The following is a 24,943-nucleotide window of genomic DNA, read 5'->3' on the forward strand; positions in this document are numbered from 1 at the left end:
GGGTGTTTTTTTCCCCAATTTCGTTGACTTGTTCTCATAGTAGAGTTTCAAATTGCACTTAGGGACGTAGCGCCGAACTGTATTTACTGACATTGGTTTTCCGAAGTGTTCCTGAGCCCACGCGGTGAAATCCTTTACACATCGATGTCGGTTTTTTGATGCCAGCTGAGGGATCGAAGGTCACGGGCAATCAATGTCGGTTTCCGGCCTTGCCGCTTACATGCGGTGATTTCTTCAGATTCTCAGAACCTTTTGATGATACTATGGACCGCAGATGATGAAATCCCTAAATTCCTTGCAATTGTACGTTGAGGAACAATGTCCTTCAACTGTTGGACTATTTTCTCACGCACTTGTTCACAAAGAGGCGAACCTCGGCCCATCTTTGCATGCGACTGACCGAGCCATTCAGGGAAGCTCCTTTTCGACCCAATCGTGGCACCCAGCTGTCCACAATTACATTCATTCGCTTGAACATGCCCTGCGCGAGACGCTCGTGCAAATTTTGCTGACAACTTCGTCCACAGTTATATTACAATTGATAAATAAGGTTCTGCATTGTTGTCAAACACAAACGTATGCTTTCATATACTGCATTTGTACGGCTTGGCCGCTTTCTCAAAACCTGGAAATGCATTTCCAGCACGCCATACAGTATGTGCACGCTTATGTTTATGAAGTCATCCTCCACTAAATGGCACACAGCACAATTCTGGAAATTTCTCCCAAAATAAATTGAAGCCATTTATTCCTCTACTCCTACACTTGGCAGGTGATGCAAAGTTTAAGCTGTGCGCAAGACGCAGCCACGTTGTCACTCAACGTACCGACAACAAAGTGGGCAGCTACTTGAATATTCATTGACCAAACTAAGACGGCTAATTTCAATTTGGGTGTTGAAAGGCTATTTCGTTCACTCAACAAACCGCCTCGATGTCAAACTGAAACTGGGTCACGGACTCATTTTGACCAATGTTATGCATTGCAACAGTGGAAACATTGGGATTTTGATGGAAATGGACCTTTAACAAAGCACTGACAACAACAAGAAGAAAACAGCACACTGACATAACCACCGGCCCGACTTTAATTGAGACTCTTGCTTCGAGCGCTAGTTAATCATAAAGCCATCCGAGTATCAAACAGCTGTTCACATTCCAACAATTGCGATCCTCCCAAAAACAAAAACAGAAACAGAAACAAAAAACCCAAATATGAACAGATATATTTTTGGGGATGAGGGCAGGGACCCCCAAAATGCACGAAGCAGTGAAACATTTCATCTTTCTCAGAAAATAAGACAATGCGGATTTATTGACTACCTTAAGGCACGGGTGTCAAACTCAAGGCCGGCTCCGCCCGTCACATCACTTCATGCGGCCCGCTGAAGCAAATCTGGAGCAAACTTGTCAATGGTCTGAACTTTTATGTTGCAATATTGTTGGTTACCAAATCCCTTTTTCAAATCCAATGTTTTTGGGAGTATTTTGAGTTTGACACCCTCGGGAAAGAACATAATGGCAATATTTAAAAATAATAATATCACAGTGCCTTGGACACTCTTCACCATGGAACATCATTTATGGCGACATGAGATTATTATGCATTGATGCCATAATGTCTAATTGATTTCAAATGTCTTTTTTGTGCGTGTGAGTAAAACATCTTCATATTCGCAGTACACCTATTTTTCCTAAAATCACATGAATTAAATGAACAATTACATGTCCCAAGGAAAAAAAACAAATACATTGCAAAATCATTAGTAATTTACCACACCGTTATGGCATGTTCGAGCTCCAGTTCTAACCACTGTCGTCAGTGCAAAGTTTGGACTGAATTAGTAAAAGCGTTGCATCTCACTCAGGAGTCACCAGTCAGGAGCCAAACTCCACAGTTTCTTCTGTGATGGGTTGGAATTGGTAGTTGCCTCGGCCATCCATGTGCAGGTAATACTTCATGGGACAAATGTGAAAAGGCACAAATGGAGTCACATCACTTCAAGCGAAAAACGGAATTATGCCTGAAGGGGTTTCGCACATGGTTCTCTTGTCGTTAAAATAAGTGTATATGCACTCTCGCAGGACCAGAGACTCACTAATCCATTTTTCTTTTTGAAATGTGTGAAAGTTTGCATCTCTCTACGGGTGTGCCGTGATGGTTGTCGCACCGCACCTGTTCACGCAGCCTGTAACAACTGGCACAAGGACACCCTCGGCCGCAGTTCGATCATCAACTTTGCGCTCGTGTCATCTCTTGGACACTGAAGAGAGGGGCGCGGCTGTCAACGGATCGCCACCTGGTGGGGGAAGATGCCGGTCCGACCTGGCAGGCCCGAACGTATTGTGAGGGTCTGCTGGGGACGCCTGGCAGAAGGAGTTTCAACTCCCACCTCCGATAGAACGTCGCCCACGTTCCGGGGTAGGCGGGAGACATTGAGTCCAAGTGGACCATGTTCCGCAACCGGAGCTGTGGCCGTAAGGTGGTCGGTACCTGTCGTGGCGAACCCACTGGTGGACACCGGCGGTGAGGGATGCCATCAAACCGAAGGAGTCGTCCTATCGGGCCTTTTCAGCCTGTGGGACTCCTCAGGCAGCTGATGCTAACCGTAAGCTATCTGTTGTGGTGAAGAAGGAGCCAAGCCGAAAGGCGAAGCTCGATCTACGTTCCTACCCTCACCTGTGGTCGCGAGCTGCGGGTCGTGACTGAAATAAGATCTCGGATACGAGCGGCCGAAATGAGTTTCCTCCGCAGGGTGTCCGGGCTCACCGTTAGAGATAGGGCGAGAAGCTCGGAACCGCTGCTCCTCCGCATTGAGAGGAGGCAGATGAGGTGGCTAGGCCATCTGATTGGGATGCCTCCCGGACGCCTCCCTGTTGAGGTGTTCCGGGCACGTCCCACTGGGAGGAGACCCCGGGCACGATCCAGGACCTGCTGGAGAGACTACGTCTCCCGGCTGGCCTGGGAACGCCTCGGGATGCCCCCGAACGTTCTGGATGAAGTGGCTGGGGAGAGGGAACTCTGGGCTTCCCTGCTAAAGCTACTGCCCCCGTGACCCGACCTCAGATAAGCGGAAGAAAGCAGACGGGTAGATATATGAATTATTATTGCATTGTGTTTTCTGTTTGATCTAATGCAGAGCACTTAAAATGGATTAATTTATAAAGCGCTTGAAAAACAACCGCAGCATAAATATAACGTTGTATGGAAATATCAAGTCGCTGCTTACCTCATGATGCTTCCAAAGAGACTTTCTGTGAGAAACTGTGAACAAAGTGATGCCCACCTACAAAAGGAAGACAATGTAAGACGACTTACCATCTCAGTAAAGTAAAAGCTTTTCAAACTAGAGTGCATTTATAAAAGTATTGAAACTATGCAAAAATATAAGAATTTGTGAAGGGGCCGAGTACTTTCTCACTGCACTGTATCGGTTTGATCAAATTCAATATCAGTAGGCTTTCTCACTAACAGATGAAAATACAAACATTTGAACAATCAGTGATAGCTGATGGATTGAAACTAATGCAGTATTCCTTTGAAAGGACTTTTTGCTCCGTCTCCTCTGTGTAACCCCGCAGACGTCTCGGAGTATCCCACGGATCATTTTACAATTGAGACTATGCGAGTCCCGGGATGCACGTGTCGTGGAAACGACGAGTCCCCGCAGTTCATCATCACGAAACACAGAAACAATAATCCAACGCTAGATCAAGGTTCTTGTTTCGTGGTCCCACTAAATTGCAGATTTTTATTACAGCTGTTACTCTATTTTTAATACGGTTTGTGCAATATTTTAGTGTTATGCATTGCTCTTGCTTTCTCTCAGTATAGTATGTGTTTAGGTCTGTCATGATAAATGTTTTAGGCCAATATATTTCCCCCAAAACTATCACGACAAAGCACAGTATAGTTTTTTTAGCGGGATGGCATCGCCGCAGCGGCGTTAGGCTTTGGAACTAATTCCAATTATGCCGCTCAATTTTCTATAACTGCAGCTCGCCGTCAGAAAACGTAGCTTCGTGTAGGCGAGGGCCCGCATTTCAAACGCGCACCAGCCCGCGCACGAACACACGCACGCACATGCACACGGCCAATCGGACAGCGGGTCCCCGCTCGCCACTATCTCTGATTGGTTCAGAGACCACGATGACGAAACCCCATTGTGTGCCTGCTTTCGAGTCGCGGAAATCTTTTCTTCTTCTTCAAATGACCGGGCACCTGTACGCATCCTCTGTTTTTTTTATTCAGAAATGAGGGCACATATGCGACCAAATTTGTCCTTAAAAAACAAAAACAAAAACAAAAAAATCATACGCCGGATTCCGAGCACCCAGAGTACTAAACCAGAGCTCTGCGTCAGAAGATCATACTGTATGCGTCCCCGCAAACTTGTGTGCATCTCAGACGCGAGACGCACATCAAATGAGATCTCCGGTATCCCATTCAACTCTTGAGTGAGCGGTAAAAAGACATCATACCATCCTGCAGTGGCTGTAGATATAGTCTTCCACATCCACACTCACGGCGCTGGTGCACTCATCCAGAATAGCAAATTGGGGCTTGTGGTAGAATAGTCGGGCCATCTACAAAGACAATAGGACGACAACAACAACAACAACAACAACAACTATAAAATGCTAAATTCACCGATTTCACTGTTAATATGTACACAGTACAAGGCATTGAATTGCATGGACCCGAACAAATAATGGACGTGAGTAACACCGATTACAGTGAAGGTTCATTTGTTACAACGGTAGCGATGAATACTCACAGCCATCCTCTGCTTTTCTCCTCCACTGAAAACATCCATCCAGTCCTGCACCGAGTCCCAACTGCCCTCCCTGTTTAAGATGTGGCCCAGCTGAACGTTATCCAAGTACTCCTTCAGTACCTGGAGTAACGTGTTACAAAAGTGATGCCATTATAGTCACACGTTTTCCTTTAACACGAGTCAAGAAATGTGCAAACGAAAACAAATCAAACCTTCCACAGTATCAGTGAGAAAATGCATTTTGACCTCAAACCTGACCAAATGTTTTTCTTTTTGCCACCGAGGTCTGGCCCGAACTGACGAGTTGATTTGAACACAGCAATGGCGATTATAGTTTCAAGTCAATGAATCGGCAGTAAGAACACGAACGCCAACAGGTGGTCGGTCGGCTCATGAAGCAGCTGTGCCTCAATTGTGTGGAAATATGTGACTAAAAATGATATCATGGTCACTTGATATGCAAGTCCATCCTCGAAAATAATAAATGCATCCATCCCCATCTGAACTTTTTTTCCTGATGAAAGAAGAGAGTCTGAACAACTATTCAAACGATGCACCTCGGAAACCTAAAAACAACGCAGATAGCCAGGCTCTGGACTTTCAACTTAACTGACTTCCTCGGTTTAGTGGATTTGTACAATCGATCGGTCTCCTTCCTGTGCTCAGTACCCCTAGTACACTTTCAAGCTGCAAACGATAATGATGGCCGGGCGTATCGCTGAGCAACAGCGCAACGCCTCTGGACTGACTGTTCACAAACAAGCTTACAGAGAACGCAAGAAGGCGGATGCAAAAACCGAGGGACTTACAGTCCAAGTTCAATACAGCCCAGTAACACCAAACAACTTTTTTTTCCAAGAATAAAGCACCTATTTAAACCCCCTTCACTTTGCCACTCTGAGGCTATCACACACACAAAAAAAATAAATGTTGACAACATCCACTCTAACCTCTCCATCACTAGTGTCCCCACCCGCCGTCTGCCAAGCTACCATTTGAAACTGTCTTGCCTCAGATGGACTGAATTATAATGGCGTTTGCTTCAGAACAACTCCGTGACTGTTCTCGAACGGCCCAGCCAGAGCCCTGACTTCAACCCAACTGAGCATCTCTGGAGAGACCTGAAAATGGCCGTCCACCATCCAACCTGACAGAACTGCAGGGGATCTGCAAGGAGGAATGGCAGAGGATCCCCAAATCCAGGAGTGAAAAACCTGTTGCATCATTCCCAAAAAGACTCATGGCTGTATTAGCTCAAAAGGGCGCTTCGACTCAATACTGAGCAAAGGGTCTGAATACTTCTGGCCGTCTGATAGTTCACTTTTTCTTTTTTTAATAATTCTGCAAACATTTTTACAATTCAGTTTTTTTTCTGTCAATATGGGGTGCTGTGTTAATTAATGAGGAACAAAATTAACTTCAATGGTTTTTGCAAATGGCTGCAATATAACAAAGAGTGAAAAATTTAAGGGGGTCTGTACAGAAAATGGATGGATGGATAAATACTTTCCGTATCCACTGTGTGTGTGTATATATATATATATATATATATAGATATAGATCTATATATAATAGATATAAAATGTTGGTGTGTGTGTGTGTATATATCTAAATGTGTATATCCCACCTGATCAGATATTCCTTTTCTTCTTTGCTCTTCAAAGGTGTCAGGGTAAATCACTTGGTCCCTCAGAGAACCAAGTGTCATATAGGGTCTCTGGGGGGGGAAAAAATGGTATACGTAATTTCTCCTGTATAAAGTGCATTTAAAAAAAAAAAAAAAACGTTACAAGTCGATAGAGCGCATTATACATTTAAATATTTTCATCGGTCAGATTTCACCAAGAATCAAAGCCATAGTGATATAAAAGTCATTCAAATCCAAAATATTTGGGATTTCGTTCTGATATTTTCAGAGGTAGAAGGGGGCATAATGTGAGATGTCCACATCAATTTTGGCAATGATCGGTCGCAGTTTTATGACACTGAGCTTTTTTGCACGGGCGAGAATCAACGCATCCTCCCAGACCGTCAATGATATAAAAATCCATAACATCCAAAATATTTGGGATTTCGTTCTGATATTTTCAGAGTTTGAAGTGGGCATAATAAGAGACGTTCACATAAATTCCGGCAACGATCGATTGCAGTTTTGTGACATTAAGCTTTTTATTTTTCAGTATTTTATTTGATTTATTTTTTTATACACAGGGGCGAGAATCATAAAAAGCCAGAACATCCAAAATATTTGGCATTTTGTTCTGCCATTTTCAGAGATTTAAATAGGCATAATTAGAGATGTCCACATACATTTTGGCAATGATTGGTTGCAGTTTTGTGACATAAGTGGACTATCCCGACACGGGGTGAGGATCATGCAGCCTGCTCAGATGCCCGTTATTGCTATAAAATCGACACCAAAAATATTTGGGATTTTGTTCGGATATTTTCAGAGGTTCTAGTGGGCATAATTACACATGTCCACACAAAAGTTTATGACGACCGGTTGCGGTTTTGTGACATGAAGTATTTTTTACACTCTGTGTGGACCGTCTGGACACGGGCTAAAAAAATAGATAAATAAATGTCAGCGCATACACACAGAGCAGAAGATTTCTTTGAAAAACCTAAAATATGCATAATAATTCATATTTTGAGCATATGGACAGTGGCAAATCGATAGCGTACATTATACATAGGTAGAAGTGTTTTCCTGATTTGTGCGTATTATGCACGAGGAATTACGGTAGCTGTGATTTAGCCTTTATGCATACAATTTTCTTTTGATGAATTTGTCAGTGCTGCCATTGTTGCAATCTTTAGTTTGTAAATGTTACCTGTGGAACATAGAAGAGTTTCCCTCTCTCTGGTTTAGTCAGTTCTCCGCCAAACAGAGGCCAAAGCTATAAAACACATAGATAGACACTGCTATTTTAGAGGTCAATTTGAACATATTTAACACACACACACACACACAAAAACCAAAAACTCACCTCTCCAAGGACTCTGAACAGTGAGCTCTTGCCACAACCATTTGGTCCACACACAAGAACGTTGGTGCCAGAACTCACCTTTAGCGGTCAGGGAAATAAAACAGAGTATGTTATAATACTGTACACTAGTTTCAAAGAACTTAATACGTCGATTCCCCTTCTAGTATTTACACAACAAATTGAAACGGTTTCAAGCCACAAATGGGCGTGGTCATTTTCTACGGCAAAGCTCAACTGAGCTCATCACACACTTGACAACGAGTAATTCAACAAGCAAAATTCAGTTATGGTTTTGCAAGCATGTAACCACAATCAAAACATTCACTTTACCTCAAATGTGAGGTCTCTGATTAGAATGTCTCCATTTGGTGTTGCTAAAGGGGTATGGTCAAATCTGTCAAATAAAAAAAGGGTTCAATAACAAACAGAATGAAAAAGAGCCGGACAAAGATACTTACTTGATGATGTTATCTCTGTTGATAATTTGACCTTTTCCAGGCACGAGTGTCAGATTTTCGGCTGTGTCAAAATCTGTAAGTGAAATATTCCATGCGGTCAGAGCTGCTCCGTTTATGTTTTGTGTTATTTATTAAACATCAAGTTGTCTGTTAGTGTGACCTATGGCCGAATGCTAGATGGTATTTTTGAGAATGTTGTGATATTGCAAAAGAGGATTTTCGAAGTGTGACAAACGCGATAAGGCGGAGCACCAGTTGGCATCCACTTATCACGCTACACATTATGAGCATTAATACTGCTTTTATTGTGTTTATTCGCACCCCTATCTCACTGGCCTGGAGACTAGTTTGTGACCTGATGGTGACCGGAGTCCCCTCTGGTCGCCGAGACATCTATGTGACGTCTACTGGAGACTAGCCGTATCGCCAAGGAGTCGCTGTGAAATCGAACGTGTTCAATTCCAGGGGAGACCTTTTGGAGACTCAGCTATGCACTCACTACAGACAAAAATATCGTAGTGATCACAACAAAATTTGGGATTATTTTGGACATTAAGTATTTTCCTATATGCTCACTATATAGAAAAAGCTTAACGTGGCTTAATGTCACAAAACTGCAATCCATCGCCACTGAACTTTATGTGGACATATCTACTAATGCCCACTTCAACCTCTGAAAATATCAGAACAATCGCCCCAATATTTTGGATTTTATGGACGCTAAAGCGTTTTCCTCTTTATAGAGGGGTGCTCCAGGGACTGAGACCGCAGTACGGACGCCGACGAAACTTCAGGACACGTCACCCCTGCATTTGTGAGTTCGACAGCAAAATGAAAGAATACACAAATTATTATTAGTACAGATGCTGGTCATGTAATTAGAATATCGTGAAAAAGTGTATTTATTTAGGGCGGCACGGTGAACGAGTCTCCGCGAATGATCAGTCTCAGCAGTCTTGGTGAGGTCGCCATCAGTGAGATAGACCCCTGAGTGTTAATGTTAATGAGTAAACACTGATCCGCACACACGCTTAACAAATTTGCAATGCAAGTCAATATGGCAACTTGACTGGAAGTATTACATTCTCAAAAGACGAAACATTTGATTTTGTCTATGAAAACACATTAATAAGGATAAGCGGAACGAAAGATGAATGAATGAATGAAAGTCCGATGGCTTAAAAGATAACCCTCCTTTGTTTTAAGATAATTTTTTTTTAATTTCATTTCAAGTCTTGCAAGATTTAATAGATAAGACGGGAAACAATGTGTGGCAATTCATGCAGAAAAGCCGTTTTACTCTTCCATTTACATCAGCTCTTGTGCAACCGAAAACACCGATTGCGACAAACGATATTTACCCTTCTGCTGGGAGACCATGGTGCGTTCATATTTGCCAGAATTTAAATCCTTCAGGACTTGGATCAGTTCAGTGATACGAGTTGTGAATCTGGGGGAAGATCACAAATAACTGAATTGAGCAGAGAAGGTTCTTAGTGTGTCTTTCTGATTTGAATCCCGCAGCATTGAGTAGCAGAACTGTCTTGATAATAACTATATTCCATCTATCATTCAATAAATAAAGTGGACATGATAGTTTTTCGAGACTCAATAAATTGTCTTTGTTGTGGTGAGCCCGGCGCGTGGCACTAGCGAGTAGGATGGCTGCGTCCTTAGCCGCTCGTGGGAAGCCGGTGGACTGTTGTTGGCGGGGCTCCATCTGATGCTCCACAGGCTTGCTCCATGTGGAGCACGCAATAGAGACACTTAAGGGAACGTTAACTGTTCATTACGCCGCTAAACTACTCGCTCCACCGTGGGGACATTAAAACGTCGGTGCCTTCCTTCGAGTTGTTGTGTGCGTTATTCCCCAATTAACACGAACACGTCGCCGCCTTTCAGAAAAACATCCAGTTGAGTCAAGAGTCTACTGAGACGCAGTTGACTTACCCCGAGAGCCGGGTCATCTCTCGACCGGCCAGAACAATTCTGCCGAGAGCCTGGGACATCCGCAGAAGCATCCTCCCACTCTGGTAATAATCCTACACAAAAGACGTCCGACATTGCTAAAGACTCGTGATTTCAAAATAAACATTTTCAAAGCAACTTGTTGTTTCTTCGGGGCAGTGTCATTCAGTGACGTTAGATGTAGAAAATGATCTGAGGCGGATAAATCATTTAAGCTCGCAAAAGTGCGTACATCCCTCAATCTTTTATGTTTTCATGGCACAACGCTCAATAGAAGACGCTTTGCTACAACGTCATGTACTGTAGTCAGTGTGCAGCTTGTATAACTCTCAATTTACTGTCCCCTAAAAATAATTCAACACACCGCCATTAATGTCTAAACCTCAATGAACTGTAGCTCCCCAGTGCGACTCATCCAATTTTTCTTTCATCACCAAAGAGTTTGTATTTGTGCACCAATAAGTACATTAATTCCGAATACAATTCGGGCAAAGGCAGTGGATATGCATTTTACTTAGGAATGATTGTGCCATCTCTGACCTCCAGCAGCTCGGACTGTGTGCTGTGCTGATGTCGCGGGTGGGACACGTTTAAGAATGGCCTGCTAACCACCAGGTAGCCCACAACAGTGGCAATGTCTGCAGAAGATACACACACACACACAAAACATCAGTGTATGGTGTGGGTGAAACCTTATAATTGTATGTATTGTATGTAAACACTTGGTATTGGTTAGTAACCCATTTATTATGAATGTATGTAACATGCATTAGTATGATGGCGGCATCGGCTCGCAGAGTGCGAAACAACTACTCTATTCGAAGCTGTCAAGACCAAGAAACTTGGAATTAAAACATTGAACATTGAAACATTGATTAATAGATTTTAAGTTAGTTCTATACACATTGCCTTTCAGTTCATACGTTTGATATTGATATACAGATTATAAAGAACCCCAACTCAAGTGTTCATTTGAGTCGATACTGCGGGCTGCTAAGAAAATGGATGTCATAATTTGGACACCCTTTATTTAAACCATGCAAACCTCGAGTAAAAAAAATACAAAATTAAATAAAATGTCAAATGACGGTACGGAGCTGGAAAAACTTAAGTCCGGTCACTCGGATCTGAAGGCACCGCTGTCGTTCATTTTGTTGCTCGTAGGGTAGATTAGGAACACGTAATACAACTTCAAGTTAAGAAATACTTCCACTTACATTTGGCAATTATGCTGTCCACAAATCCCATTGTGAAACGAAAGAAGATGAAGTTATGTAAATGGTCAACCTGGAACATAGGGAAAAAAATGCTTTGTCTGAATTTAGGATATTTGCTCCTTTGGATGTTAGTTAGAAAATAACAGTTATTGACTTGTCAAAACATCCGTTCCACTTGTCAATTTGAAGTTAGACGCTTTACAGGTGCTGGTCATATAATTAGAATATCATGAAAAAGTGGATTCATTTCACTCATTCCATTCAAAACGTGAAACTCGTATAATGTATACATTCATTTCACACACTGACATTCTAAGTGACATTCTTTTAATGTCAATTATAACTGACAACTCATGAAAAGCTCAAAGAAAATTTGAATACTTGCGAGGATTTGAAGACTTGCGAGGATTTCCTCCTAAAACACGGCGTACGCTCAAATCCAGAAAACGTCGTACGCACATAAACATCAAGATGTATGAATGTGTGTGTAGCCGACTCCTCCCTGTCCACGCCCACATTTAAATATGCAAATCATATAATACACTGGTTAACAAATGAAATCTTAGTCCTTGCCTCAATTACATTTGTTGAAATCAAATGTTGCTGGCATGAATTGTTCATCAGAGCTAATTGTTCGTGCAATATATATATATATATTTTTTTTTTGTAAGTAATATTCTAATTTTCAAAGATACTGAATTGGGGATTTTCATTGGTTGTCAGTTACAGTCATCAAAATTAAAAGAAATCAACATTTGAAATAGATCAGTCTGTGTGTAATGAATGAAGATAACATAAAAGGTTTCACTTTTTTGAATGGAATTACTGCAATAAATCAACTCTTTCATGATATTCTAATTATATCACCAGCACCCGTATATCAAGAGTAAGCAAGCAACGATGCTCAGCCTCAGAAAATGAATCGTCACAAGTGTTACTGTTGCAGCAAAGCTCAAATCATGCCAACTAACAATAAGGCGACTATTTCTATGTGCCCTTTGTGGATATACTGTGACAGTCATGCCTACCAGTTTTTTAAACGTAGTGTGAATGGTCTGTTTTTCTCTCATGTTCCCATTGTAGAATGCAATCTCCTCACTGAAGACAAAAAAAAGCTTCATTAATATAACGTCAATTTTCAGGCAATGTTTTGTCAAAACTTTTTTGTTTTTCTTCCTCATTTTGGGGAATACAACACCTGTATTATGCTCCACAACCCCCTCTCCCATTCGCTTACATGACGCTGCTATGAAACCACTCATTTATTTAGCTTTTCCAGTTTGAGCTTGACAACAATAGCGTGACTAATAACACTAAAAACATCAGACTGGATCTAAAATCTCCGATTTGACCACTCTTACGAGCGGTCCATTCCATGCGCCGCTCCAGCGCTTTTATCCATGCAGAGCCCACGTGACCACAACAACAGGTTGCTAAGGTGCTAACATAGTAGCAGAGAGTAAGAGTGAATGTTGCTTGCTTCAAGTCGTTTATTGACACTGCAGTCGAAGTTCACTGTAAAATTAAACAGACATAACAAAACGCATACTTTACACACGCGGGTTAGTTCTCTTCTTCTTCTTTTCCTTTGGGCTCGTCCCGTTAGGGGTCGCCACAGCGCGTCATCCTTTTCCATGTCAGCCTATCTCCTGCATCCTCCTCTCCGGCACCAACCGCGCTCAAGTCTTTCCTCACTAAATCCAACCTCCTCCTCGGTCTCGGAATAGTAAATAAAAATGATCTGGTCAATTGTATTGCACGAGTGTGCGCGCACGCACATTTGCACGCTTGGCTCGTTGCACCACGCTCATGAAGACGCTCCACTGACGTCCAAACTGTTTTGACGGTTTGAAAAAGTTGTTCCATCCCGAGAAGGCACTGTATCTTTGTTGTTGTTTTTCTCCCTTTTTTCAATAGACTGACAAACATTTTGAAAGCACTTTTGGTGATATGAGTGAGGCAATTAAAAAAAAAAAAAAAAAAATTGTCAAAATAATCAAAAGAAATCAAATTGGCCAACAGAGCAATTCATATTTGAAAGCTATAATCCACGACTATTAAAAAAAAAAAAAAAAAAAAGTATTTTTCACCCAAGCCACTACAAAAGTAGATAACAGAATGCTTATTAAGACTATCGGTTTCTGCCACATCTTTCTATATTGTTCAATATATATATATATATATATATATATATATTGCAGTCGGTGTTAGAGAGGTTGATGCAGGAGATGGAAAAGAATGACACGTTGTGACGACCCCGAACGGGACAAGCCCAAAGGAAAAGAAGAAACAGCGCATTATAACCGAGCTTCTGCTGTTGTCGTATCCTTCGCTCAACTATTAGAAACAAACCGCATTGATGATCCCAAGACTTCAAGGGAAATATTGACGAGGCATACTTTATGTTTAACTTGTTGGAGGTGTGCAGCTCATTACATCTGGTGTAAAAATAACACATTTGATCAAAGGACCATCATGCCAACACTCAAATACGGCGGTGATAGTGTTGGGCAGCTTTGCCACTTCAGGACCTGGATGACGAAAGAGCCAGGGTGTACTGTTAATAAGTTGAGAATTGTTGTTGTTTTAAAAAACAACGCAGACACAGGCTGCCGAAGGAAATCCGTATTTAAGCCGACTAACCACCTCCAAATGCCCACGGCTGGTGCGTTTACCTGTTGGTGATGAGGCGAGAGTTGACGTAGCGGTACTCTCCCTCATAGCGCTGCTCCGTGACTGTCATTTTGCCTATGGGTCTCCTCAATCTGGTCAGCAGTAAACCGGAGATGAGCAGGTATGACATCATGATGGCTGGGCCCTAGGGAGGTAGAGAATTATATACATGGCTATAAATATGTTTGATAATAACCATGACATTCATGCTGCTTTTCCACGAGTAAAAGCAGGTACTAAAAGGGATTCTTTCGAGTAAGTGGCTAGGCATGACTTGCATCAGTATAGAAATCCCTTATAAGAAATAAAAGATTAAATGTTGTTTGATGTCAAGCACAAATGGCCTCACTTAATATACAGTATATCACACTTTAAGTTTAGGACTAGGCATTCAGAAATGAGCTCCAGGCTTTGAATTACATTTATACAATTCCAGAATTTCCGTGAGCTTGGAAACATGCACAGCGTAGCATACCTGAGCCCCAATGGCACTCGTCAGCTTGAAGATGTACAGACCAATATCCAACAAAGGCTGTGGAAAAGACAAAATTGATTTGCAATGTTTGACAGCGATACAACTGCCGCAGCATGGATTCCACAGGAATACAAATGTCGGTAGCCTTCCGGCAAAGAAAGGAAAACCCAGAATTTTCACGTGAAAATGACAGAACTGACTAGAAATGAACTAATAAAAACAAAACAGTCATTGCTTGAAACAAACAACCCTTACACTCCACCATATTAAGCCTGCCGTGCTTTATTTCCTAGTGTCGATAGAATCGATTGATTACCTTTTAAAACAATTTAAATGGACGTATTGACGTCCGGAAGGCTTACTTGCCGAGCATGGATCGATCCATTCGGATGGTAGGAATATAAATCAACACGTCGTCGATACAACGAATGAATCGTTACACCACTAGCTTGTAGCATAAATGATCACCAAAGAGCAACTAGACATTTGCAGTAATATCACTTATCCACAGCACGAAAAGAGCTTAACCGGACACATTACTTGGTAACACACGCTACACAAGTTACAGAATGATGTCAAGTTATCTGCTAATAAAACGGCGAGACTGTACTAGCGTAATCCAAGTACGTTATTATTAATGTAACTTCCGTTCAATCATTTTTGCATTGCTCCAATATCAATGCATTAATCTGTCCCTCCAAATGATCCTCCCTGTGAATGTTATCATTAGAACAAACCATTATGCAGAGAGCTAACAAAGTTTCAAACCTTGCTGAGGTTGGAGTAGAGGTCCACCACACTGTTGCAGAACTTTTCCACATCCTGAGTCAGCAACTGGTCTGCGTTCGCAATCCGGTTGTCCAAGTTTCCCATTTTGTAGTAGGTGAAGCCCCTGAGAGACAGGACCAGGGTCAGACGTTAAGTCTTTCGGCCATTTCTGAATTTGAAGTTAGTTCATTCTGTGTTGTGACATAATCCCTAACATCGCTCCGTGACTTAATACATTTAACATTAGCGTTCGTATACTAATTAGATAATTGTAGGCGGGTTTCCTAATTAACACAGAATGTACTCCCGAAACCAACTCTTGTCACCGATGTTACGTGTGCTTCGCGGTTCCGCCGGGACATCTGGCGAGAGCATGTCCATTACACCAGTGTGTACATGTAGGTGGTGACCCGAGACGGCGGCGAATCCAGGGAATACTGGTACAATAACAATAATGATTCCATGAATCATGACTGAATTGAACAATATTGTAAGATTTAATTACTACAGCTCTACTGTATTTAGTTTCAATAAGTGCTTACACAAAGCCTCTTTTTCACTGGTTGAGCTATTTTAGTGCTGCTGTATTACTTACTGTAGGTACTGGTCATATAGGTTCTTTGTGAGCCTCTCTCGAAACCTCAGTTTCAGCTCATTCAGGCCCAACTTGAGGAAGTTGTTCACCAAGGCTATCTGTAAGGCAACAGATCAATTTAGAAAATAAAAGCAATGCTTTGAGTTCACAAATAAACTGAACAAGAATAAAAGCTATAGTTTTGAAGAAAACAATGGTACAACTGAAAACAATTGTTCACTGGGACTACCTAGCTCAATTTTAAAAGAAACACAAAGGGGATATAGAAAGTGAACACACCATTGTTAAGATAATAGGTTTTGAATGACTAATTTAAAATCCTGCCAGTCCCCAGAACACCGTACCAATGGTGAAGCATTATGCTTTGGGGTTGTTTTTCCTTCAGCTGTAACTGGCTCTTTAGGCAAGGAGGAGAGATTTATGAACAGTTCCAAACATCGTTCTACCTGGTCTCACGGGTTTTACTCATTCCACGACCAAGCTCACAACAACATTTTCTTGTATATCAAAGCAATTTTCCCCATTGAAATGAATTGAAATCTCCGAATCTCTCTTGGTAAGGCCTATTTAGTCGCGTTTGCTCAAAACTATACGCTCGAATCCTTTCACGATGACCCCTTCATGCATTCGCATAGTGTTGCTTCTCCATTAGACTGCTGTCTTTTTCCAATGAATGCACACGTGATGTAGTTATGCGGTGATGTGTTCACAAACATGGCGGCGCCCAGTATTATTTTTTTAATTGTTTTTAAAGTGACTCAATGTACAACCCCAATTCCAATGAAGTTGGAACGTTGTGTTAAAAACAGAATACAACGATTTGCACATCATGTTCAACCTATATTGAATTGAATACACTACAAAGTCAAGACATTGAATGTTCAAACTAATAAACTTGATTGTTTTGAGCAAATAATCATGAACTTAGAATTTTATGGCTGCAACACGTTGGGGCAGGGACATGTTTACCACTGTGTTACATCACCTTTTCTCTGAACAACATTCAATCAACGTTTGGGAACTGAGGACACTCATTGAAAAACCGCACTCTTTTACTACGAAGCCCGATATTGTAACAAGTGCAGAATGTGGTTTGGCATTGTCTTGCTGGAATAAGCAGGGACGTCCATGAAAAAGACGTTGCTTGGATGGCAGCATATGTTTCTCCAAAACCTGTATGTACCTCTCAGCATTAATGGTGCCTTCACAGATGTGTAAGTTACCCATGCCATTGGCACTAACACAGCCCCATACCATCACAGATGCTGGCTTTTGAACTTTGCCTCCATAGTCCGGATGGTTCTTTTCCTCTTTGGCCCGGAGGACACGACGTCCACAATTTCCAAAAACAATTTGAAGTGTGAAACTTGTCAGACCACATAACACTTTTCCACTTTGCATCAGTCCATCTTAGATGAGCTCGGGCCCAGAGAAGCCGGCGGCGTTTCTGGGTGTTGTTGATAAATGGCTTTTGCTTTGCATAGTAGAGTTTCAAGTTGCACTTACGGATGTAGCGCCGAACTGTATTTACTGACATTGGTTTTCTGAAATGTTCCTGAGCCTATGCGGTGATATCCGTTACACATTGATGTCGGTTTTTGATCACGGCCATTCAATGTTGGTTTTGGGCCCTGCCGCTTACATGCAGTGATTTCTCCAGATTCTCTGAACCTTTTTATGATAATATGGATCTTAGATGATGAAATCCCTCAATTCCTTGCAATTGTACGTTGAGGAACATTGTCCTTAAACTGTTGGACTAATTTTTCACGCACTTGTTCACAAAGAGGTGACCCTCGCCCCATCTTTGCTTGTGAATGACTGAGCAATTCAGGGAAGCAATCATGGCACCCACCTGTTCCCAATGAGCAGCTTCTGCTGCTCAAAAATAAGAATAATCCACTCGTAAGTTAAGATACAACTGTACCAATCAATTTTGGGCCATAAATTGTTTTTCTTTTTCAACAGAATTGTTCACGTCATTATTCAAACAGCCTGGGATGTGTTCATGTTCCATAGCCACTGAGTGAGTAAAATAAAGTGTCCGTAGCAAAGCGTTTTAAACTAAATAGTTACTCTTAAACATGGGTAATTGATGTTAATTGAAAAACTAAAATAAAAGACTTACAAGTGGCATAAATCGGATAAAGCTGAACAAGAAGGTCTTGAAATCTTTTGTTGAGCGGCCAATTATTGCACTGCAAAACAAACAAGAAGAGGAAGAAGAGTTTCAGGAAGACAAATAATTCAATCACAGGGATAAATGCATTGTTTATTTACTGAGAAAAAAAAATCCCTGGTGTAAAGTGATCTTGGACATTGTGAACACTCATCTCTGGGGCCTTTCTGTGTGGCATGTTCTCCTGTCTGGGACTTTCTCCTGAAACTTCAAGGCGGCCAACTCTGCACGTCGCTCCAAATGGCTCTCCAAGTCCAGGCTTCATTTCGTGTTATATAACATATTTGTGCGTGTATACAAGCAGCGAAACCGAAAGTGGGCAAATGACAACCACAAGTACATGATGGTGATATTTTCCTTTAAAAAAGTCCGTTAGATGTCGGAAACGCGCCTTACTCTCGTTTGACAACCGCCAATCAAACTCAAGAAGGAGAATACAAATGTTTCCGGTGGAAAGCTGTCGGCTGCGCGCCCAAGTCGACCGCAGCGTCTGCTTTCCAAGGAGGATTCGCACAGTAAGCCAATGTATTTAAATAGACCGCCATTTTTTCGTCTATGAAAAAAATAGCTAATTACGTTAACTGAACACACCTGCTGTTGTGATAAGAAAACGTTAAACCTAAAGTAGTCAACCTGTCAACAGTCGCAGGTTATGGGTTAGAATGAAGACTGGCTAAGAGCAAAACATTGGACTCTTCTGAAGTTGCCTTCTATGAGCCCTGATCCAAATATTATTGGGCAACTGCGGACGGAGATGAAACAAGCTAGCCGTCTGGAGAAACTTGGCAGAAAAAAACGAGAGAAACGGCTGTCATTTTCAGATTCTGACCTTTCAATCATGGTTCCGTTCTGAATCATCCATACATCACAGTAGGTCCTGGCCACCAACATCACAGCAATAAGGATCAGGTATCCAGCCTGCGATGAAAACGGTGACAAGAGCAAAGTTGGAAAACACACTCGATAATTACGTTTTGTATCATTCTGCCCTTGCTCATATCGACTTATTTCACGAGGCTGAAGGGGAATGGTGCTCGTGACCTTGGCTTTTGGAACCATCATCTATTTTAGAGGGATCTGTCATTTCTGGAGCAAGTTAAGGACATATTCAATGATATTTTTTCCAAATGTCAAACTCGTACACAAAACCAGCAAACATTATGGAAACATTATTATTTACTTACGATTTAATTCAGTAAAAAAATATGATCCTTGACTTTTGTGCATATGTTAGTAAATGATTCAATTTGACAAGCGGCTGCCATCTTTTTGGAATTAAAAAAAAAAAAAAAAAAAACAACAACAACATGGAATGAACAACAACATGGAATGAACACTTAAAACGCCTCTAAAATCCTCCCTATAGGGATGGGTATCGTTAAGATTGTAACAGTACGAGTACTCTTAATGATACTGCTTGTCAAGCAGGTACTTTAACGGTATTTTAACAACCAAACCTTTACATTAGTGTAATAGGTTGACTGAGTGTAAATCAATAAGTCATAATGACTGTTGTGTTGACCTGAGCTGCGTTGAAATGCTCGGATGCTACGTTAGTGTAGCAACAGAGCTAACCCAATACCCCACACATCAAAATAATATCAACACTTAAGGGTTATATGTCGCATCTACAACCCCAATTCCAATCAAGTTGGGACGTTGTATTAAACAAATAAAAACAGAATACAATGATTTGCAAATCATGTTCAACCTATATTGAATTAAATACACTACAAAGACAAGACATTTAATGTTCAAACTGATCAACTTTATTGCTTTTAGCAAAAAATCATTCAATTGTAGGGCTGCAACACGTTCCAAAAAAGCTAGGACACATTCAATAAACGTTTGGGAACTGAGGATACTAATTGTTGAAGCTTTGTAGGTGGAACTCTTTCCCATTCTTGCTCAACAGTCCGGGGTCTCCGTTGTCGTATTTTACGCTTCATAATGCGCCACACATTTTCAATGGGAGACAGGTCTGGACTGCAGGCAGGCCAGTCTAGACCCGCACTCTTTTACTACGAAGCCACGCTGTTGTAACACGTGCAGAATGTGGTTTGGCATTGTCTTGCTGAAATAAGCAGGGGCGTCCATGAAAAAGACGTTGCTTGGATGGCAGCGTATGTTTCTCCAAAACCTGTATGGACCTCTCAGCATTAATGGTGCCTTCACAGATGTGTAAGTGACCCGTGCCATTGGCACTAATGCAGCCCCATACCATCGCAGATGCTGGCTTTTGAACTTTGCGTCCATAACAGTCCGGATGGTTCTTTTCCTCTTTGGCCCGGAGGACACGACGTCCACGAATAACAATTTGAAATGTGGACTCGTCGGACCACAGAACACTTTTCGTCAGTCCTTCTTCGATGAGCTCTTTGCATAGTAGAGTTTCAAGTTGCACTTACGGATGTAGCGCCGAACTGTATTTACTGACATTGGTTTTCTGAAGTGTTCCTGAGCCCATGTGGTGATATCCTTTACACATTGATGTCGGTTTTTGATGCAGTGCCGCCTGAGGGATCAAAGGTCACGGTCATTCAATGTTGGTTTTCAGCCTTGCCGCTTACATGCAGTGATTTCTCCAGAGTCTCGGAACCTTTTGATGATATTAAGGACCGTAGATGATGAAACATTGAACATTAAATATCTTGTCTTTTGTCTTTCTTGTCCAGTTGCAATTCTTAATGCTCTGAGAACGAAATGACCTGGATGAATGAGAATATTCACATGCAAAAGCCTAACAAGGCATTGATGCTTTTATTTTGAAGTTGGCAGTTGGCCTCCATGGTGGTGTCCCGGTGATGCCGGCATGTTGCCTTTTTTTTTTTTTTTTTTTTTTTTAAATATATATATTTTTTTAATGCTGTGATACTTGAAATGAACAATCTTGTTATGGCTGGGTTGACTTCCACTTTTTGACTGGAGGCAGAAGTTGATTAAGTTGATGGTTGGAACTCAAGCTTGCGAGAATATTGTCCAAACCATGTAATCAACCCGTAGTTCTGCTAGTTATCGCCGCATACGGGGGAAACCCAATGTCCTGATTTCGTCACGTGACATTTGTGAGAGCACCTGTGACGTTAATTTCAGCCGAGAGCAGAGGGCAATATTGCCAAACATGGCCACCTCCTAGAATAGGTGAAAACTGATGAATTTATCGTATTCCACAAATACAATATTAATCAGATTACCATGTTTAGCAAATTTCTTCTCCCTTTCCTTCCCCTTGAAGTGATTTCAATATACACTTTGCCACACCAGCCTCATACAAAAACTCCACTGGCTACCGATCCCACGCGTATTCAATTCAATGGCGGACTTCAGGAGGCATCTTTTAACACAGCTGCCCCTCACGCTTTCCAACGGCCCTGTGTCAACCGTCGAGACCTTCAAGTTCCTGGGAAGTATCGTCTCTCAGGAACTGAAGTGGGAGACTAACATCAGCTTCTTCCCTCCTGCCATTAACTTCTTAAACGGTTAACTTACAATTCCATTTTAACATGCTGCCAATTTTGTTTTGAGATTGTTGTCACGTCTATCATACATTATTCGTAGACTTTACACCAATCGGATCGGCTTGATCGGTATCGGCCTACAATTAGCATTTTATGCTGATCGGCTTTAATGTGTTTCATGTTTTTTAATGTTTTTTATTTTTTTAGCCTTGTCGCATGTCTTTTGACATAGTACTGTAAGTATCTGACCGCCAATAAAGTTATTAAAAATAATAAGAATCTGGATTTTTGGGGCCGATCACCAAGTTTAAAAAAAACGATAACCTATCACCGATCCGATCACCAGATGGAGCAATGTGTCTCTTTAAATGACTTGTTCATTTACTGTATATACTTGTGTACTGTATACTGAGTATCTTCAAAAGTATTCTCTAGCATTTTAGACAAAAGGTCAATCAATGACCTCTGGGGGCCATTCAAGGATTGGCTGCTGACATAAGTTTTAAGTTTTCAGTCAGGCCAAACCAACATTACATGACAGAAATAATGGGTGCTAACTTAGTGTCATTAAATCACTTTATTGTCATTAAATGACTCGGCACATAGCAAAACTTTTGAGCACGATTCGACAGAACGCTGCCATGTTTGCGTACAAATGTTAGTACTAGCACAGGCTTGCTAGGCTACAGAACGTTTTGTTGCCTGCTTGCGAGCCGTATCGTATCTAAAGTATGCGAACATACCTCAAGCAATCCGTGAATGAACATCCTCTCCCGAGCAACGGTGTTGACCACCACACGTTTTTCCTTATTTATGATGCGACAAGGCTAAAAATAAACGAGCTTTTGGATTCAAATAGACTGATCGGCGAATTATGACAAAGCCGATCAGCATAAAATGCTCATTTTTGGCCAATACCGATCAAGCCAACCAGATCAGTGTAAAGTCTAATTTACACTGTTCCAGATTATCACACTCAGTATGCTTAGTATGAAGTATTTTCTGTCAAACGGCTGTCTGTTGTCGTAATAGCGGGGCTCCAACTGCCGGAGTTGCTCTCGTTACATTTCCCAAATGACACCATCGAATTACATCTGCATCAGAGGGACTTCTAGATATACCAAAATAAGACAAGAAGGGATTCCTACCTCCATGCAAAAACATTGAGGTACCATGATCCGCACTATCCGTAGAATTTGAAGAAAGAACATTTTGTCAACTGCTGCACGGTCTTTTTTGCCGTCCTTCTGTATGAAAGACATTACAAATAAAAAATAATTGATCTCTGCGGTACAACCAAGCAATTAAGACAAATATCCCCTCAGGGATTATTAGAGCCATTTTAGTTGATATTATACTGTTAAACAATCAACATACCTCCAAGTTCAGCACCAAATCTGATCCTCGTTTTGGACTGCAAGAAAGGAACAAAGTAAAGTCTCACAGCTTGTATTGGTCAATATTGTATATATATATATATATATATATATATATACACATACATACATATATATATATATATACATACATACATACATACATATATATATATATGTATGTGTATATATATATATATATATATATACACATACATATATACACATACATATACATATACATATATACATGTATATATATGTATATATACACACATATATATATATATACACACATATATATATATATATATATATATATACACACACATATATTCACACACACACATGTACACATAGACTCTAAATCCAAACATTGAACATGATCCACTGTACTGTAGCCTGTACTTGTGAAAAATATTGCAGCAGCAGACTAAGCTGTAAAATTAACAGTCATAAATTGTTGTCAAGTACCTGAATCAGCTTCCACTAATAGCAATTTAAATACCTTTATATTAATATGAACACACAATATTTTCTTGTCTTTTTTGAGACACCATAAAGTCTGTAATGTTGTTGTGACTTTCGCCTTGTCCCATCAGCGCTCACTTCTTGGCTATCGAGTTTGTTCGTTTGTTTTGTTTGTTTTATACAACTTCAATTGTTTGGACCACTTCAGTTGAGTAACATTGACATTTGTAGCCTGACTTTGGCAACATGCCATGCAAAGATTAACCATCCGTGATTTGACAATACAGCGTATGACCTTTGGCACCGCTTAACCAGAGGGAACTCAGGAACGCTTCACATTTTGTTCAGAAAAAGGAAAAAGGAGTTCAGCGTGATTTGTTGCATCACACAATACCCATTTAGGCAGTCAAATACATGCAATTAGTCAACTGGATTGATTTGAGATGCAATTTCAGCAACTTGAAATAGTACTGCATTTGCTAGTATGTAATCATTAAACACGAGTCCGTAATTTTTCCTCCACTGTGGTAATTTTACAAGTGACTCAGGGTTATTCCTTTTTATCTTTGTTGTTATTGATTACGACGCTGACAATTTGACAAGAATATAGCCAACTAAAAATAAAAATAAAAAAAACAATGGGACGATATCCAGTCGGACGAGTAAAAGGTTGGGCTTACTCTGCAAAATAGGAAGCTTCGCTACACAAAAATGAATTACTGTAGTTTGAAGTTTAGCACACTTAGGTCGTCACCTGTCCAAGTCGCCGATCATCAACTATCGACGAAGACGTTTCGGAAACTATTTTCGCACTTACCAGTCCTGCTTCGGCCTTCGTCTTCTGTTTTTCAGCAAGTATAACATCAGCAGAAGTCCACCTGCTATTGAGGAGTTCTTCGCGGTCACATATTTACTGAAACCTGCCATTTTTCAACGCAGGGCTCGGACGATCTGGGACTGAATCGCTCCAGAGACGCTGCGTAAGGGAGAAAGAGACTTGGTGTTACTCGTTATTTATCACAGAAAGTGCTAAGACTCAAAGACTTTCGAAAGCCTGTTGGCATTTCCTCAACGGCTCAAAACACTATCAAGTAGTCAAATGCTTTACAGCCGGACAGATTCGGAACAACAAAATGTTCGAGACAACATGGTGGTTGTACTCTTTCCTCTTACAAGAAGATGATCTCTGTTCAGCTGAACCGTGAGCCTCACAGAGATGACGACAGCATCCGCGCCGTAACGGCGCAGCTCAATAACGTGCCTACGTGGCGGCCATATTAGGAGGGTTGACCTTCCCATCAAAGGCAATGCAAGGACATTGAAACTGAGTCAACTATTAATTAATTATCCTTCAATTAGTCATCTCTCAACCAAACGAAGTTTAATTTTTTTTGTCAACGCCACATAAAATGTCAAATCAAATCTTTTTTTTTTTTCTTTTTTTTTTTACCGAATATAGGTTATTTCTTATATTTGATTAAGTTCCCTTGGTGTGATTATGCGGTGTTGTGTGCAACCTTATGAAGCACGATCCT

At 41.1% G+C, this 24,943-nt stretch overlaps 1 protein-coding gene across 3 annotated transcripts; it reads right to left on the reverse strand.

Moving 5' to 3' along the window:
- Nucleotides 1–1,064: 1,064 nt before the first annotated feature.
- Nucleotides 1,065–24,942, reverse strand: LOC133470257 (ATP-binding cassette sub-family D member 3-like). 3 transcript variants are annotated; one of them, XM_061758416.1, is made up of 24 exons: nt 24,926–24,942; nt 24,226–24,384; nt 22,939–22,975; nt 22,710–22,808; nt 18,933–19,021; nt 18,053–18,122; nt 15,925–16,022; nt 15,330–15,453; nt 14,562–14,618; nt 14,089–14,231; nt 12,442–12,511; nt 11,414–11,483; nt 10,737–10,834; nt 10,179–10,270; nt 9,590–9,678; nt 8,229–8,301; nt 8,101–8,164; nt 7,771–7,848; nt 7,615–7,680; nt 6,405–6,494; nt 4,778–4,897; nt 4,482–4,586; nt 3,230–3,286; nt 1,065–1,955 (listed from the first exon to the last, which is right to left on the reverse strand). In XM_061758416.1, exons 2-24 carry the CDS (start codon nt 24,333–24,335, stop codon nt 1,878–1,880), a joined length of 1,977 nt encoding a protein of 658 aa, XP_061614400.1. In that variant the 5' UTR covers nt 24,336–24,384; nt 24,926–24,942; the 3' UTR covers nt 1,065–1,877. The 3 variants fall into 3 exon arrangements, with proteins under 3 accessions (XP_061614400.1, XP_061614399.1, XP_061614398.1); XM_061758415.1 differs by lacking the exon at nt 24,926–24,942 and adding an exon at nt 24,582–24,664; XM_061758414.1 differs by lacking the exon at nt 24,926–24,942 and having other exon boundaries at nt 24,226–24,602.
- Between the last annotated feature and the right edge of the window lies 1 nt (nt 24,943).

The sequence above is a fragment of the Phyllopteryx taeniolatus genome, chromosome 20, assembly GCF_024500385.1.
Source record: "Phyllopteryx taeniolatus isolate TA_2022b chromosome 20, UOR_Ptae_1.2, whole genome shotgun sequence".
Lineage (NCBI taxonomy): Eukaryota > Metazoa > Chordata > Actinopteri > Syngnathiformes > Syngnathidae > Phyllopteryx > Phyllopteryx taeniolatus.